The sequence below is a fragment of the Amphiprion ocellaris genome, chromosome 1, assembly GCF_022539595.1.
Source record: "Amphiprion ocellaris isolate individual 3 ecotype Okinawa chromosome 1, ASM2253959v1, whole genome shotgun sequence".
In the NCBI taxonomy this organism is placed as follows: Eukaryota; Metazoa; Chordata; class Actinopteri; family Pomacentridae; genus Amphiprion; species Amphiprion ocellaris.
The window spans coordinates 13,868,961-13,888,101 of record NC_072766.1 but is presented as its reverse complement, the minus strand read 5'-3'; the positions used below and the strand labels follow the sequence as shown (position 1 = coordinate 13,888,101).

General features: G+C 39.6%; 1 protein-coding gene and 1 long non-coding RNA gene across 2 annotated transcripts; one reads left to right on the top strand and one right to left on the bottom strand.

Moving 5' to 3' along the window:
* Positions 1-665: 665 nt before the first annotated feature.
* Positions 666-4,972, bottom strand: foxf1 (forkhead box F1). The gene is made up of 2 exons (XM_023283290.3): positions 3,674-4,972; positions 666-2,537 (listed from the first exon to the last, which is right to left on the bottom strand). The coding sequence occupies exons 1-2, from the start codon at positions 4,650-4,652 to the stop codon at positions 2,374-2,376; spliced, it is 1,143 nt and encodes a 380-aa protein (XP_023139058.1). The 5' UTR covers positions 4,653-4,972; the 3' UTR covers positions 666-2,373.
* Positions 4,973-5,588: 616 nt separating this feature from the next.
* LOC118471200 (uncharacterized) lies at positions 5,589-18,275 on the top strand. Its single transcript, XR_004848437.2, has 3 exons — positions 5,589-5,880; positions 11,449-11,647; positions 14,546-18,275. It is a non-coding gene; the product is annotated as an uncharacterized LOC118471200 (long non-coding RNA).
* Positions 18,276-19,141: the final 866 nt, after the last annotated feature.

The following is a 19,141-nucleotide window of genomic DNA, read 5'->3' as shown; positions in this document are numbered from 1 at the left end:
TACGTGTGCACACAAGCAACAACACGACTTACAGAATAAAATGGGCATCTTAAATTACAGCTACTTTAAATGACAAGAGGTGAGCATCAGAGTAATCTGAGTGAATGCTGTTGCTCACAAATAGATTGTGCTCAACATGTTTCCTACATGAGGAGCACCTGTTGTTTTCAACACCACTGAAACTGAATATTTTAAATCCTTAAGGAAATCTAGATCTTTCCTGATTTGTGCCAGTTCAAATGACTAAATTGAACCACAAAGCTGGTTCTGCTCATGACTCTTGTAAAAGAAATGCTATAATTGATAAACAATAAAGAATTTAAAAAGGAGCAATTAGAAAAATTATCTTATGCCCTTTAATAATTTGTGGCTGTGTAACAGTTCGCTGGTGTGTAAAGACATTGAGAAATTCACATATTCATTATTTGTATCTATATTTAATTGTATCTTATTTTTGTGCCTTCGCTGTACATGGTGAGGTTTGTATTTCTATAGTATTTAGTAAGGAAATAATATTTTAGAGGAGAAACAAAGCTCCCTTTCACGTTGAAGCACTTAACTTTTTACCGTTTAGAAGTTTTTTATTTTCTTGAACCCATTCTTTGTGTATATTTGGCGAAATTTGTGCGTCTCGCTGGACACCCTGGAACTAATCATTACACTAGTTTAAAGGGTTAGATCAGCACCATTTATTATATTTCCAGCAGGATATTACGCAGAAGTATTCTTTGGACAAAATGCTTTGGAGGAAAACAACTGTACAACTACCAGGACAGTGGGAGTGCTGCAGGTTTTCACCCTGTAACCAAACGCGGGTGAGATCTCTGCCTCTGATTTGTTCCGCCTTAATTGCTGCACGCTCTTCTTACATAGGAGGCTTTCTACGATTAACTTTTCAAACAATTCATTTTAATTAATCGTTGTTTTGTGGAAAACCTGATTTGTTCATATAATATCAGATAACAAAATACCAGCTCCTGCCAGGTGAAAACAACAGACTGCTGCGTGATATTTCTGTAACATTTATCTGAAGTAATATTGTACTGATAGTAGAACTGTGCGTAAAGTTCAAATTTGTCCCAGAAATGCAGATTCAATCCACATGAACTCAGTTTGTTCACCGTTTTAGATTGATTACGATAATATACATTCATGTAAGAACTCTATAAAATTGATATTGTGGAGTTATAGCAAAAGGGGTGAAGTTTTTCGCTTTAAATATTTAGAATTAATAATAATTATCCATGTGTTGAGAATTACAAAGGATTTTTTTTCTTTCCAATTTCACTTTTGTTTCCCCCAAACAACACCAGAGATGTGTGTGTGTGTTTGTGTGGGTGTGTGTGACAAAATTGAAATCTGTCTTATTTCTGTGGATTTACAGGCCCAAACAGCCCAGCAGATATATTTTATTTCTTACAAATGATTTGTTGTAGTAAAAGCCTAAAGATCAGCCCTCGCAGATGGACCCTCGCTAATTTTCCTACCAATATATAAGTATACAGTGCTGGAAGTAATGGTCTACAATATATTTGACACAAACGACATAACAGTGCTTACAATATATCCTCAATTTTCATTTTTAAAACAAATAATAAGCGTTCTGACAAATATTGCCAATAAAGCAAATGACTCCTTGGCCCAAAATTCGCCTGAAATTAAAATAGAGGCCTACAGAATAAATAAAATGTTGCGCTTATAGGCTATTCAAAAAAAAAAAAGTGCCGTCATCTTTACACAGTATACAGTATATGGACATACAGAATATATGCAATGTCCATAATTGATCGTTTCAATAATCGACGCTGGTTGGCTAAGTCCAAAAAAAACAGAACCTCAGTCTAAATTTGTCAAAGAAAAAAGTCTGATAAAAACTTTAGACGGAGAAAAATGGAAGTGTGCATTTTTTTTGATTTTTTTTGTTTTCTTTTTGTTTTTTTTTCTTTTACATTGGCCTGCTTTAACAAGATGAATAAACATGAACAAAAAAAGTGTAGAAATGATAGTCATCCGCTCTGCAGGACTAAGTACCAAACAACAGCAAGGATCCCTGCGCCCACTCTTTACCCCGCTGGTCGATGATAATGCAATGGAGAAAAAAAGAAGGTTTTTTTTTATTATTATATATTATTATTACGTGGTTGCTTTGTAAATGTCTCCTTGTCTTTGTCTCTGCGTAAAAACATAGTAGTCCGGTCTACTGGAAGCAGTGAGCGCACTCTCCAAGGCTAGGGCCAAGCCTTTTAAGTCTCTCAGTGGTAATTTACGCATTCGTTCTCGTTTCAGTTCACTCTGCTGCGTGGCTCAAAGTCTGTGACAGCGTCCTCTGGTCGGCAGATTTGTGTCCCTTGGGTGTAGGGGGACATCATCGCATCACATCACGCAGGGCTTGATGTCCTGGTAGGAGACCTGTTGGTGGTGATAGTAGGAGCTGCTGCCCGGTGAGTGCATGGCTGAGGACGTCATGGCGTTGAAGGAGAACACGAACTCCTTTCGGTCACACATGCTGGGAGACTGGGAATGGTACCGAGGAATACCTGCACAAAGACATTTTTAAGACATGGATTAAATTATTATTATTATTATAAATCCATAATTTCACAAGCAAATTTAATAATTAAAATGTAAAATTCATTATGAATTGCATGCACTACCAGTTTGTAAGATTGTCAGAAAAACCAAACAGATTTTCAGTAATTTTAGAATTCTCATATTATTTTTTTTAAGAACTAATTTGGGATGTTTAGCTGTTAAACTAACTTTTATTTACGATTTTATGCAACCATGAATAATATAAATCATCTTAACATAATGATACTAATAATACCAGTCCTTTTTACTTTTCTTAAAGCAGGGACATTTTCTTTAAAATGTGTATTTATTTTAAGTTAAGGTTCATATTTAATTTAGAAATAGTGTATAAGGCGTCACTTTGTCAATCTAACTGGTTTATATTCCTCCCAGACCTAAAGTCCATTTAACAAGCACGATTAAGATTGTCAAAAGGGGGAGGCGGGCTTGCAGGGCTAATTGACAGTGGCCCTCTTGCACGCCAGTCCCGGAGGACTGGGAGCCTCGGGGCAAGGCAGGCTGGACCAAACCGCGCTTGTTTTTCTTGCCCTGAGATTGGCACGACTCTGAACTGTCCCGGCAGACTCTCTCTTTGCCCTCTCTCTCTCATCTACCACTTCCACAAACTGCTGATGTTCAGTCTAAAACCCCTCATATTTGGATTTTATTTTGCGCATTATTGCTATATTTAATTAGGAACAAAACAGTGACCAAACTACATTTCTGTGGGATAAAAGACGTGCTTTTTATTAGCTGCATCATTTTTCTATAATGGTCTTAATTTCAAGCCTTCCGTTTTGCACAATAGAGATCAGCCCGTGTTTATTGGTACAAAATAAATCCAGTGTAATTCACTGCGGGGCTGCTCAGTATTTCCATTCGGCCCGCTTTTGGCACAAGACCATAAAAATCTGAACACTTCTGAAGTCGAGTAAAAGTAGGAAATGCTCTCTAAAACTTCTCATAATTAAATGCTCCAAATGTGAATTCGTGTTTGGCGCTCTCGTGCCACTTTTACTGTTACATTTGACACTTTTCTTTATAAAGTCAGCTAAAGTTTTGGTGAACCTTTCACGATATTTTTGGAGATGATTGCGCCTACCTTGCAGATCTGTGGTACTGTGGCCGTTCTGGTGCAGGTACGGCTGCTCTAGTGAATGTGTGGGCAAACTGGGCTGCAGAGGGTTCGCTCCTGGATTGCAAGGAGACAGAGGCTGCTGCTTGATGTAGGAAGCCCCGTTATTCAACGATGCCGAGGGGGCCGGAGCCCACGCCGAGGCCGAGCTCGAGTAGACGGGGTGAGGCTCCATGACTCCCCCGCTGGTGAGCAGAGGGGAGGCGGAATTGTCGTGGTGGGGATAATCACTCCCAGTGGATCCTGTACAACTTCCCATGTAGGAATGTCCACTGTTGGTCGACAAGTGTGACATGGAGTGACCGGACAGACCCATCCCCTCCATGTTACCTGCCAAGTGTCCATTCATCATCCCAATCCCACTGTCCAGAGACAAGCTGTTGGGCGGACAGGATAGGCCCCCGCCGCTCCCCTGGAAGTTGTAAGACTCGGGGATGTGGTTGAATCCCAGGCCGTTCATCATGCTGTACATGGGCTTCAGCGCCTGGCACTTGCGCCTGAAGCCTCTGGGTCTCCGTCTGAAGGAGCCCTCCTCGAACATAAACTCACTCGCCGGGTCGATAGTCCAGTAGTGGCCCTTCCCGGGCCGGCCGAGGCCTTTGGGCAGCTTGATGAAGCACTCGTTCAGGGACAAGTTGTGACGCACGGAGTTCTTCCATCCCTGATACGAGCCTCTGAAAAACGGGAAGCGGCTCTGCAGGAATTGGTAGATTTCGCTGAGCGTCAGGCGCTTGGTCGGAGAGCTCTGGATAGCCATGACTATTAGAGCTATGTACGAATAAGGCGGCTTCTCTGGTCGTCGGATCCCTGCGTTTGTCTTCTTGGTTTTCGTAGTGGAGGAAGCGGTTTCCATCACCACCGTCTGTCCGTGGGACTTCTCCGGAGCAGACATCGGGCTGCTCTGGGCAGGAGTCTGCGCTGGGGGCTGCTGGACCTCTGCCGTCATTAGTTAAACTTAGTCGTCGAGATGGCAAACAAAAAAAAAAAAAACGATTGTTTTCCACCTATAAATAAGTTCTCAACGAATTCGCAGTCATAAAGAAACACACACACAAAAAGAAGAGCAGTAAGTAGACACAAGCCAAAGGCGCGACTCTCTTCTCAGCTCTTTGCTTTTGGTTCAGTCCCGCAGCAGTTTGGAGTTTGGACCGCCTCGTACGCAGCGTCCGAAATGGGATAAGGAGCAGAACAGGAGCCGCTTTCCACTTCAGTTGGTGTGTTGTCGTGCGTCCGAGGAGCTCACTTTTTACTTATCTGTTGCCATCGGCGCATTGGAAGCTGTATGTCTTGGTCATCCTAATGTTGGGACCCGCCCAGTTCCCTCCTACTCCAGTGGTGGGCTGTAAGCATGCACATCTGCGTGCGTTCACTTTTCAGCGAAATGTTTTTTTTCCTGCCTTACACTGAAATAGGGAAAATACCCCACATATAGCCCGCAATAACTTATAATGTATTATACATAATAGAATAAAAATACACTTTAAAAACTTTTAATGCTTCATATGAGCATAGAGAAGGACTGTTCTCAGTATTCTACACTGGATTCAGCCTTGAGAAGCAGATTTTTAATGCCTTGCTTTTTAATAGGATTTTATTCTGTTGTTATTCTTACTTTTAACACAATAATTTTGAAATAATCATTGAAATGTACGTTTATAAACCTAAAGTGAACATAATATCTCGCCATTTCTGCTCACACACTCCACGCACCTTCCACTGCAGCTACGTCGTTTCTATATTGTCCATAAACTCATGGAATATTTTATAAAACATTTTTAGAGAATGAACAGCATTTAGCAGAGAACATGCCCCTCATATTCCAAGCCACCCTGCTGATTTCTGTAAAAGATAGACAGGAACATGGGCAGGATGTTTATACAGCAAAATGTAAACATTTTCCCTGGCCTTCTTTAAATAAAAAATCAAGCAAAAGCCCCGTTAGATCAGCTAATACTCAATCTGATGCGATATGCCCGCGCGTTCGCAGCGTCTTCTGTAAATGCTGGACGGTTTTTACACATGAATATTGTTTGTGTAATGCAGTCATAATATTTACGCAGGGACGCGGGAGGAGTGAGGTGGAAGCTCTGCCGAGCTGTGAGCACAGAAACTCGGACGGGGACCTGAGATCGACTCCTGCAGGCAGTTTCCCATCGAATGATCCAGGAATTGAAGTAAGGTGGATTTAACATTTTCAGTCCCAGCAGAACTGTAGCCACTTAAACTCAAGGACCACAATGGAAAACTTGGGATGGTTAATTTGTTTTTTGTGACATGATATAGGTTAATTAGGAAAAGAGTCTGGTCAAAATATGCATTAAGCTCTTAGTCTGTCTGTGCTTCAACTGTGTTGCAATTTACTGGAAGAAGCACATCAGCTAGTTTTATTTCTTGGCGTTTCTAACATCGAAAAGCTTCTTTTTTTCTCGTTTTGCTGCCTTGTACCCAGCTGTGACTGAGAGCTACTGGAAGGCGATCAGTCCATAGCCTAAAACTGTTGACAGTAGGTTGCTTATTGTTCCCCAGAGATCTCGATAGCTGCAGCCTGTAACCTTTTTCATATCCGTGGCTTCAGTTAGATGAGCTTGTAAACTGTACCGGCGTTTTCGTTTCAGATGGCTGTTGGTTGTGACACCATGGAAAATAATACCGGGGTAAATAGTGCTTGAACATGCAAATTGTAACCTGTGCGTAAAACCGGAGGATGTTTGGCCACCTAATTCCTTGTGCGTAAAAGTTCCTGTAATATTATGCCGAAACAGTGTTTACATTTTAGTTTGAGGGGACTAAATCGATTTTCGTTGTATAGTAGAAATTACAAGTGCTTTATTAATGTTCCAGATGATTAAATTCTCCCAAAACATAAACGGATGGCTTTTTTGTTTCAGGCGGTTTGGTACAGAGGAAGCGACAAAACGATTCATTGTCAAATTTTCATTGTCAACTCGAAGGTGACAGACGTGCCACGGTTAGTTTTTTGCTGTTGCAGAGGAGATTTCAAACCTCGGATAAATGAATGTAAGTATTGTTTTAACCGGTGCCTGCTCGGCCACTCGCCTGAAGTGAGGGCCACACATTTATCAGCGTAGCGGACCACCCAGCGCGCACCAGGGGCAGGCGCGCTCCCGTCCTCTCTCTGCCCACTGCATTTAATTACCGCTGATGACTTCATTCCATTAAGGCTTTCTTTCTCTCACGCTCATTCCCCCCTGTCATATTAGTCTGTCCTTGTTATGCCTATATATAGGCTGCATGTATTTGGACTTTTTGTGCTCATTGTACAAGTCCAACCCAAGCCAGTGTCCGTAATGTTTACGCAAACCGTCATTGCTGGATGGTGATGCGCAACTCCCTGCTGCATTCTTCTTTCCCCTGTAAAAAAAAAACAAAAAAAAAACAGTAAAGTGTATTACTTTTTATTACCTCACGTCACCTGAGAAGCTTTAATATTCATTAGGAGTAATGCAGGAGGGCTTAATAATCACAAATAATATGCACAATCATAATCTCATGCTGTACTTTCATCAGCATATGTTTTCTAATAGACACAGGCACATTTTCAATACTTTGCACTCTGAACATTGATGCCAAAGCAGGATACGGTTGCCATGAGAGCCTCGGTGGCAGATTATGTTGATCATTACTGAGGCTTGAGACTCGAGGTCAGAGCTTCCCTGTTGCTCCGTCGCAGACGAAGTCATGCACTTTTCCATGACGTCCCATCATGAAATATTTGACAGCGCTGCATCCTCAGGAATGCTCGGCCACTTAGGTGGAGGTACACCGCAGAGTGCACAGTCCTGACAGGCTTTCCGGGCCGCCTTACCGTTATTTAGTGCACTGGAACCGGTTTTTTAGTTGGTCACGTTGTGGCAATAATCTGCAGAACTGCACACGTAAATATTTGCTAGTTGGTAGCATTCTAACGTGAATTAACTTTAATTCTTGCAAGATGTCACACATCATGAATAGGACAAAAATACAGAAAATGTAGGCCTTTATTTAACAATGTGAACAGCATCATCAGTCAGAATACTTCGGTTTTTACTGTGCTGTATTTTTAGTCTTGTAAAGCTTATTTGGGGATTAGTTTTATCTTTGCAATCTAAAATGATGCTGATATTACTGTATATTAATAAGACTCACTGATAACCTGTTATTTTGAATCAAGCAACATCATCTGAGCAAGTTACAATTTTAATATTCTTTCTTCGTCATCATAAAATACACAAATACAGTGACAAATCATAGATCCTGCAGAAACAGTGGCGGTCCAGCAATATAATATGATCAGGCCTTATAGGACCACATTAAACATTTAAGAGATTAGACCAAATCCAAGGTGACTCATAGAATTTTAAGCCTTAAATTTACATTCAAAGTTTCTTTCATAAAGCATCATCTTTGAATAATAAGCCAGTTTCCCTCCTCGGTGGTGAAAAAAGAGCCATAGAGGGTCACCAAGAGGCCGCAGTCTTTGTTTGGAGGACAGCGCGACAGAGTGATCGATCAACTGGCCCTGAGCTCATCCGACTTGAACTTGAATCAAGTTTTGAAGTAAGCTTTTTAAAAATGTTTTATCACATACTCAATACTTATAGATGAAAACCACAAAAAATAGAAAACAGTATTCAAAGTTAAACTTTTGATTAGGTATATTTGTTAATATAATAAGGAGAAGAAAAGTATATTTTAAAATTAATATTATTTTAAGTTAGTAAATTGGTAGATAAATAAAATCTGATAAGGACAAACAGTTGCAATTCCATTTAAAAGAAACTGACAATGCAAATGGTGTAGTTGACTAATGGAAGGCCTGAAAATGGTTCGGAGTTTGACAGAAAACATATTTTTAACCTTTTGAAAAATTGCATAGCTATCTCTGTCTGTTTTGTGTACTTCATTTTCTCGTGTGAAGTAAAATCTCCATGTAAAGACGTGCAGATACAAGTGACAAGCTCAGTTTTACGCAGAGATGCTCATTAGAAGACGGTTTTCCACGCTGTTTCTAACAGTAACAAATATGTTACCCTTGCATTCACAATCATAAATCTGAAAAAATCCATATTGAAAATGATAATACTACATTTCTGATTATGAAATAATTTTAATAACATGTTTTTTTTAATGCAACACGACTTTTTGCTGCGTTTAAACAACAACGCAGAGATGCTTCCTAATTGGGTTTCTGGCTCTGTGCCTCTGCAGTGTCGCCTGTAGTTCACTCAGCATTGTCACTTTAATTGAAAACAGTGTAATGTGGAGGTGGGCACCCCCTCATCACTTTCCCTGCGCTGTAGGTGGCCGTGTATATTTTCCTTTAAGTGGTGTTTATGTGATCGAGAAAAGGACGGGATTGCTAGCAGACCGCTGATTGCGCGCGTTGGGCCCGAACATGGACTTGAAGTGTATTTGATGGGCACCGCCGTCTCCACTAATCAGCTGCAGCACCGTGCGCTTTATGACTTTTTAATTTCCCTGACGAGATATCTGCCCTCTATCTTGTTATGTGTGTGGTTGTGTGTGATGGCGCAGAGAAAAGTAGTCCCTCATCAGACGTTCGTTAGCTTAATGTCATTCTCGCATACATTTCCCAGTGCTCTTGAGCACGGCACTGCTGCTGATCCAGTTATACCGCAACTGGGGCGGTTTTCAATTAAAAAAAAAAAAAAAAAAAAAAAGATATTTCATTGTGCATCATTTTGCAGATTGCAATCTGAGGGGAAACATAACAAAGCGCTCTCACCTCAGACACGTTGAAAATGATGCGGTCATCTTTCGTTTCCTGTTATTTATTTGAAAATGACAAAAAAAAATCTGGATTAGTTTTTAATGTCGTTGAAGTTTAATAACGGATTGTCATTTATAGCTGCTGATAACCTGCACAATGATCGATAAATAAATAAGAAATTGGTCTTTTAATTATTTTTGTCCAAAAATTTGCGACAAATTTCACTATATAGCTTTAATAATCATTTTTTCCTTCGCAACATATTTATTTTACCCCCAATGACTGAAATAAGTAAGCAGCTGGGTGGAGCTGTGGTTATTTCCCATTGGTTGGTGAGACTTGTGATGTCACATCTCACACCTGTCTGCACCTGCTGCACGAACATTTGTGCGAATAAAATCACAGATCAAAGCGATGACTAACGTCTGAAAGTCGACATTTAATAGAATTGAATTCAAGTTTTCCATTTTGTTTGTTAGTAAAATTCGTCAAAAAATCCAATATGAGACCTCGTTAAGAGACCGCAGAGATAAAATTAAAACTCGACTGAATTAGGCTATTGTGGTTGTTCTTTGACGTCTGTGTGGCTCATGGATCATTCGACACTAATTATTATTTTTCAGTTGTTAAAACATCCAACGCAGATAAAGAGCTCATCATGATAAAAACCGTCGTTGTGAGAACTCGGGCCTCCCTCAGCACCAGTCCCTGTGTGCTCTGTTCTCTAATTAGATAACTCCAATCGTAAAATTTCCATTTTCTTTATCCTCTTGTTTGTCACACAATGAAGCAGATTTGATTCTGTTTTTAAAACCGTCTCCCTCCTGACAGCCTCATGTCGAAACATTCCTCTCCAACAAAGAATAAAAGAATAAAAGCATATGTCAAATTCTTTCTGGTTTATTTTGTGATCATAGGCACTACCACATAATTTGACACGAAGGACAGCAGTGGGGAGGATTTGGCAGGTCCGGAGTTTTTACAAATTCCTAACTGTCCAAATGTGGTTAGCACTTGCAGGGCAAATGTTTCATAGTTTTAAATACCTGCTGCTCAGAGCAAACGGGCGTTTCAGCGAGTTGGCTGCTTGTTTTGTTGTGTGTTGTAAAAACAGAACTAAAGATATGCAAGGAATACATGTGGAATATTAAAAGAATAAAAATATGGGAACATTTTGCTCGCCTCGAGGTTAAAGTATGAAGAAAAAATATGTGATTGTGGGTTCAGTGTGTGTTTTTATATGGCTGGTTGACATGTATTTCTGCCCAATGTGTTTACAAAAATCTGTATAGAAGAATTTATGTAATGATTTTGCAGAATATTTTAACATACTCAATGAAATGCATATTTCTAGGATATTTAGTTGTGGTTTGTTGACAACTTTATAATATACTGAATTTATAAAACTGCAAAATATCAGACTTTTACTGAAGTAGTTACATATATTTACAAAAAACCTACATGTCTGGTCATTATAGATTATTATATTTACTGACATTAAGTCATTTTTCCTGAATTTTGAAGGATTCTAAAATGTTTTAGCTGTCCCTTTGTTCCACTGCAGTGCTTGTGTGTGTTCCTCAAAGTAGAAGATTTGATGTTTTAATTTGAACGTACAGCAAAAATTGTCTTTTAATGAAGCATTACTGGTGTTATTAGTCACATTAGTCATGTTTTAAGTTTACTTAGGGATCACCTTGAGCACTTATTTTTACCAAAGTTTTTTTCTTGTATAATTCTCTCATAACAAACAACACATACATCATCACTAAAGTAAACAGTGTAGTGTAGAATCTGTTTCATTTACTGTATTAAATTCAGTTGCAGCATTACTTTGTTATTTAGACGTATTTTCTCAACACAAAAGCAGGCATAATTTTTAAATCCTGTGACCATTTCTGCAGATAAGATCATTACTTTTTGCTCCTTTATAAGGCTAAAAACACAAAGGCATTTTCCTTCGCATGTTCTCATCTTCACGGTCCTCTCTGTTCTACTTTGGCCTTTCTAGGAAGATTCAGTCCCACACAGTGAGTGGGAGCCTGCCTGGCGCCCCACCCTGCAGTCCTGCACACCTCCCAGGGCCGGTCCATCTCGGTCTGTCCAATGCAGGGACAGACATCAATAATGAGAGCTGAAGCAGAAACCACAGGGCAGAACACAAAGGATCGAGGGAGGGCAGACACAGGCCACAGCTGGCTCTGCTGCAGGTTAGCTCCTTTGATATTGCCTTGATGGCAGTTTGATGGGTGCACATGGGGCGACATGGGTTTATACGTACCTGTTTACATAATATCTATGGTGTTTACGCACAGCCCACCAACTCTTTTTTTTTTCTTTTACTCTGAAGGGGGATTTTCCTGTGGCAAGCAGCTTCGGAAAAAGCAATTAAGAATTCCCAAACAGTACACCACAATGGGAGATATCATTGGTGCAATGTGTGTTCCATGTCCCTCGCAGTTTTTGTCTGGAATGGGCTGACTATTTTTAATCTGCGCATAACCGAATCCACCTACAGACAAACCACAAATTGAATGAAGGGGAGGGGGATGAGTGGGCATGGTAATTGCCTATTGTGGAGCTCAAACTCCTCTGTTCTGCCATAAACAGCTTTGGTAGTTCACAACTTGATACCCAGTGCTCCAGCCGTTTTGAAATTAGGGCATATCCTCGTTGTCTGTGGGAACTCATAGCCAGGCAGTGGTTGGAATCAGTCAGGAATGCTTTGGGATGGTAACTGGATTCAGTTGTAATGCCCGGCTCTCCACAGCGGAACACTAGGGTGGGAAAAAGGCCGAGAGCATTTCCTGAGTGGAGGGGGGTCCCAGCGAAGCATCACACGCATGGGCATCATGTGACAGAGACCCTGCCAGGTTCAGGCTGTGATCCCGAGTGAAGAGAGGAGTGCAGCTGTGGGGGAGGTGTGGTGGGTGCTGTGGGCAGTGCCAGGGACAGAAATGGGAGGACAGAGAGGAGCTGGAATGAGGACAAAAGCTCAAATATTGGAGCTGCAACATAATGCAATTGGTAAAGGACAGACTAGTCATATGGCAAGAAGAAGAGGGAGGAAAAATTATTGGTGTAACACAAAACGACTGTCTGAATCTCAATTTATTTACTTTACAAATTGTGCATTTTTTTTCCCTGAAGAAGGCATTGTTAAGTTGTTAGAAATGATCTCGAACCTCTCACAAAACACACAAAATAATCTCTGTGTTTTAACCATGCACACAAATAGCTCAATACGACAAGTGAAAACTGAGTTTAGGTGAAATCAGTGTAACTGAAATAAATTTTAAACAGGAGATTTTAATGGAAAAAGCAAGAAAATCTAATAAAATCTCATCGAATCTATTTATATAGCATATTTAAAATAACCAGAGTTGACCGAAGGGCTGTACACATTTCAATATAGACCAAAACCACGGCAAGTAAAAAATAATGCCAGTCAGAATTAATGCATAATTGGCTCCATAAACCAGAGGTTAGGTATTTCATTAGAAGAAGACCAGGTGAAAATAAATATCTGTTATTCCAGAAATGAGGAGACTGTTAATGAAAACCCGTGTTGGCCATTTTTCTTATACTTCTTATATAATTTCTAACTTCAGCTCACTAATATTCCTTCTACTTGTGAAGTCACCAAGGTGCAATGTATAAAATAACATGTGAAGCCTCAGTTCAACAAATGCAGAGATAATAAATGAAAATGACCTCAGATGCACCTCATTAAATTAACAGGCTGGTTGCTTATTTTTTGTTCTAAATGCAGCATAGAAAGCAACGCTGTTCTGGCTATTAGCAGGTTGTTTTTGCATTGAAAGAGAATGATCTAGATTTTTTTTTAAATACTGAAAGCAAAAATCAAGGTCAAATCATAAGGAATGCCTTTTTTTCTGTGATTTCTGAATTGCTTTATTTACATTTAACCACAGTGAACAGCGCTGTACAGAGTGAGCGAGTGTGTGTCTTTGTGGGAAAGAGATGTGTGTGTGTGTGTGTGTGTGTGTGTTTTGATTTGACTGAGTTATGAGTCTGAGGATATGGATATGACATTTGTGACAATTTGTGTCAGTCAAGTGAGAAAAAAAGCAAACAAAACAAATTATACAGCAAAAACATTGTATGCTGACTATCTGTCCAAGGCACATCTGCTCATATTCATATTCACTGCCATCCCTTAATTCAATAACGTCTCCATCTGCACAGGGAATTGCAAACTTGATTGCAAAAAGCTACTTTTAATGTCACTTCAACAAAGCAATTGAGCAAATATTGTTGTTAAGGTGACAGTTTTAACTTAACACCTTATTTCTTATATTGAGAGTGTGTCCATCTGTCTGTCTTTGTGTTGTTTTTCTGTGCATTTGTGTGTAAGTGGCTGCATCATTTTTGGTTTTGTGTGTCTGCAGTGGCTGTTCGTGGCTGCATGTGTTCACTAAATATATGTAAGTCTGTGTGTGTAGCCTGATGCTGGAAGCCAGGCCATGTTCCCTTCGGCTTGTGTAAATGTTGTGACGATCTTGGGAGGAATCTAACCCTATAGTTGTCAAAGGGCTTTTTATTTCCACCTGCTACCGGCCTCTTTCCGTTGGTCTGCTCTATAACAATGGTACTGAGAGGGCTGCGGAGTGCAAAGTGATTGATGTTGGCCTGTATTTGGCCCTTCTTCACGTTGGGGCCTAGGAGGAAGTGGCTAACCCTCCCTTCCACCCTGACTACGCTGCTGTAATGCAGGACTCAAGAGGGCAAAGTGCTGAACAGGATTCTCTTAGATATCCCAGTTTCATGGAGTGCCAATTAGCCCAAAAGACAAGTTGGCAGATGCATATCAACAAAGTTTTCATGATTTATAAATCAATTTGCGAACAGGTGAAACAGAATGAGTCATATCATAAAACTCAACCTTACTTCATCCCCTCCATCTTGCCTTCAGACATCATCCTTACTTCTTGTCCTGCCAGGCGGGAAAAGAGATACAGGTTCATCTTCACTGCATTCTTTCCATTTTGCTGAAGAGCAGCGTGGCAGAAAGATAATCAATCACCCAAATGGCCCGTCCGTCCCTCTCCTCCATTTCTAACTGTTTCTCTTTCTCCTTCCTCTAGGTTGGAGTGGGCAGACGTGCGGCTTTGGCCACAGGAAGCTGTGAATTCTTCGCAGAATGGAAGACGTCTTATGAGGAGACATGCCGGGCCCCTCACCACCCCCAAAGTGACCCCTGACCCTTTCATGTGTTTATATCAGACCGTGGAAGTGAGAAATAGTGATGAGTCACTCTGGCTGTGTGTTTACACTTCGGAGTCACGCAAGGAAGGAAATCAGCCACGGTCTGCTAAAAGTGGCGAGGTGAGAGAGAATAGCTGCAGTCCCCGAGAGCTGCTGTGATTTAGCTCTCAGAGCCAGAATTTATTTCACGTCATCTCTGCGGCGAAAACTTTCAACCTACAGAAAACAGCAGCATTAGCAGCACGGTAGACCGCTGCTGAGAGAACGGCAACGTTTAGAGCCAAAACAAGCAGCCGACAGCAAGGAAAGGTGGATGTGTTACTGCCACGCTGATTATTTCAGGAGATAAGACTGTTATAAAAAGCAGGGTAACTCATTCAGCAGAATGTTATTCGAAAGCTGGAGAATTTTTGATGCATTGGAGCTTCAGGATTTTCCATACACAGAGTTGATCATGTCCAGTTGCTTTCTGATGAAGGTAGATAACAAACACACATCACTGGCAGTAAATGAAAACCTGCATCTTCACACATTTCATGTTTTTTTTTTTTTTTAAGTAAAAACTGTTTGCAGTTACATCTCAGTGTGTAATTGCACTTTAAACATTTTCAGAGACATTTTTCAACTACAGGCGTGAAATGCTTAATTGTATTCACCCCTTATTTTAATTTAAATGTACGTATATTTCGAAAAAACAGATTTAGCATCAATAGTGTTCAGTACATATGCTCTAAGTTTCTTAGTTTTTCTATTACCATAGTATTGATAAAGATATTCAAAAGAAAAGAGTAAAAATGCCATCAAACATCAAACAAAAGCCTTACTTTTAATAACTATTTACTTTCAAAACCCTTTATTAATTCATTTCAGTTCATTTTGCTTCAACTCAATTTAATTTAATTCAATTCAGTTCAATTTCATCCAGTTAATTTTAACCCAGTTCAAAGGTGGCTGTTTTCATATGACAGTTTCAACAAACAATACAGCCAAAGCATCAACAAATGGGATTTGCCCAAATATTTGTACAGCACACAAATACAGTAATTCAAACTTTAATACAACATTAAGATTCATTTACATTCATTATCTAATATTTGCAGGCTGTTCATCGTCTCTCAGTTTGTTGATACATACTCCAGCAACGTATTCCCTGCCTCCTTCACCTCCAGGAGTATTTTTAAGTTTTATTTTTGATTGTTAAATAAGTTCTTTGAAACCCGAAATAACAGAGGTGAATATGTTGAAGTAAATGTTCCTTGGTTCCATGAATATTGTGCATTTTAATAGTAAGTGTATCTGTTGAACATCTTACATTTAAAAGCCAGTCAATGATCAGATCTTTTGTCTGACTTTGTGTCTGCAGGTTGCATGAGTAGGAAACAAACAGTTTGTGTGGAAATATGATTACATAAGTAGATTGAGTGGATTTTATGAAAGCAAGCTAGCAAAAGTCAGTACATATCTCTACAGTCATATATGAAGGGAAAAACATTTCCTAAAAATACCAAACAGATAAAGTTGTAGAGCTGCTAAAATATCTATGCAATAATTTAATGGCTTGGATGAATAAGGCAGATTAGATTCTGAACTGATACCAACAAGGTGGAAACGGAGCCTACATATTAGCATATTCCACAAATCAAATCAATTTAAATGAACAAAAAGTAATTTACCTTACAGGTGGTTGTAACTTTTAAGGTATCAATTCCATATTGAGATATTTTCTCATTGGATTACAAAGTATTTTTATGGTGTATGACGGTGAGGGATCGTACTGCATCCTCACTGTCTAAACCACATCGGACACACATTACTTTGAGCTCCAGATTACTTTATGTCAAATGCACTGTAAGATGTGTTTACTGTGGCTTCCACCACTGTTGCAAACATAGTGTCACTGTCGTCCTCCACACTGAGTGACTTCAGATTTTAGCTGATTGCACCACTGTTGTTTTCAAGACATACCTGTAGTTACTGCAGTTGTGTTCAGTAAATAAAAGTGACACATTATTTCTTTCCCTAACTGCATTGGTGCAAAAAACTTCATTGCTGACTGCAGTGAGTATCCCTTTACACACCCCCGTACATGCTGCCACAATGAGAGAGTCAGTGGCTCTTATTTTGGACAATCTCTCCTGAATTGTAAGTCCTGTCAGCAGCTTTGATTGATAGTTGCGTTTATCACCATATTATTAAGTAATCAGGCTCACCACAGCTCGGCCTGAAGCTCCTTAATTCCAGCTAAAGCACACAGCTTCATGCTAATTAAAGGTTTGGTAAATGTGTTTATTTTTGTGAATTTTTAAAATATAGTCGTCTGTGTTTTTATGTGTCTCAAGTGTGCCGATTGTTGAATTTGCATGCTCTCTGGGACATTTAGTGCCAACCCTTAGTATTGTGTCTCCATCAGAAAAATCATGGATAGTCACATGGATGGTGGAGAGAAGTTTGCGCTGCACAGACTGCATGTAGGGTGTATAAATCTTGCCTATCAGCACACAATATTGTACTGTTAATGTTACTGTAAAACCTGCAAAACGACAATTAATGTACAAACAGAAAATTCTGTGTATAACATAAGAGGGTCAATCAGTCTATGTTCTGTGGATCCGCAGAGGTTTCTTCTCGCTTCGTTAATAGAGCCTGCGGCAGGCAGCGTTTGTGTATTTCTGAGGTAAACACAGTCATGGCAAAGTGGACATGCTGCTGAGTGTGTCCTGACTGGAGACAGAAAGCACTGTGGCACTGTACTTACCGAGACACTGGCAGCTCTCTAGAGGTAGGGTTAATGTGATGAATGGCCATTTGGTAATGGGCCATGTATTAGGGTGAAATAGCTCTTTTAAAAGCCAGAGTTTGAGCCGTTGCTATGGGCGATTTGATTCAGGAATCTATCAGGTGGCAGATGTTTCATGTTGGATCCGTCAACTCTGTCCTGCTCTCGCTTTCAACCAAATGAAGGGAGAACTGCTTGAGTGACTGCGTGTAGCAATCAAATGTAAATGCGGCTTAATGCGGTCAAAAACATCGGTCAGGCCAAAGCTTGCTTTTTAAAAAGAAAACTTACACAAAAATAATTTGGTTTTTGAGCTGTATTCATGAACTGACTGATATATCAGGTGAAGAATGTGATTATATTTTCTCTTGTGAGTTTTGCAGGTTTTCTTTTGTGGTTACAGCCATTTGATTTTGCACCTTCTACTCATTGTAGAAAATGTTGCACACAAGCTAGACTCCTGGTAATGTGAATATCTGAATGTATGAGTTTTGTTGATTCAGATTTAGAAATTTTCACTTATGAAGTGAAATATATGCAAAATGGTTGCATTATTTGCATCTCATACAAATATTTGTATTCTTCAAAGAGGTTCAAGGGTGTTGATGTAATTATGAGGGTGTTCTGTGCAATAATTACTCCCAGGTTTTCTTTGACAATGATACCGTTTCTCTTCTATTGTTATATGATTCAAACTCTAAGATAATTAAATGACTTCATTCATAAGTATTTTAGATTGTTTTTAGTTCTGCTACTATTTGGCAAAAAATGGTTCTGGTGTTTGTTTCACATTTTTATCAATAAATTTGTACATGATACAAGTTGCAACTGTTCTTAATGTCTAACTGCTGGTTTCCTTGCAAGTCAGAAATGTCACAGATGTAGCAAACAAAGTAGCACACAGTAACTGGGAAGTATATGAGGAAAAGAACTCCAAAGTCTGTTTTTTTCTTTGTGCAAATTCTTTTACGCGTGAAACCATCCCGCTAGAGTTAAATTTAGCTTCGGAGTTTCGTTATTTGCCAAATTCAAGAACCACTTAAGGATCTTATGATGACTTTTCTGTTTTTCCCTGATGGGGTGCAGAGTACATGTGATAAATACTGCCAGAAACAAATACTGCAGTACCGAAGCTGCTGGTGGTCCTGTTGTTTACTTCAGCGTTGCAGGCTTTAGGGTTTTTTCCCATCGAATGAGGGATCAGTGTTCATGCTATCCAGTTATCTAAATAAGTGGATCCTGCTACTGAATGATACTTCATCAATATCGACCACTGTGGGTGACATGTGACAGTCTTACATAGTGTCTGTTTGACCTCACAACTCTTGTTGGCTAAATGTAGACTGGTTTATCAGTTTTTGTGAAGAGGTCATGTTTACCAAAGGAGCTCATATATTCTGAAGGAAACATCTCCATCTGAATTTAAATGATCACTGTGTTTATATTCCTGTTCATTAAATACTTTTTCAAAGGAGAAAATAAGATAATTTTGCCTTAATTCTGGAGACTCTAAAAGAATTTGTCTGAAGATCATATTTTAGTCGATTTTGCATTTTCTTATAGTCACTTCTGCCCTTAATATTCAGCAAGAGAGTGAAAGACATTTGAGATATAAACCTTCTGGGACATAATTAATGAGGGGATAACCAAACATACTCGTGTGTCATTTCTTTGTGTCCAAAGAGCCTTATCACAGGTG

Coding starts and splice junctions, on each gene's coding strand:
- foxf1 (XM_023283290.3), bottom strand. CDS start 4,652: ATGACGGCAGAGGTCCAGCAGCCCCCAGCGCAGACTCCTGCCCAGAGC. Junction 2,538..3,673: donor CAGTACCACAGATCTGCAAG/GTAGGCGCAATC, acceptor GTCTTTGTGCAG/GTATTCCTCGGTACCATTCC.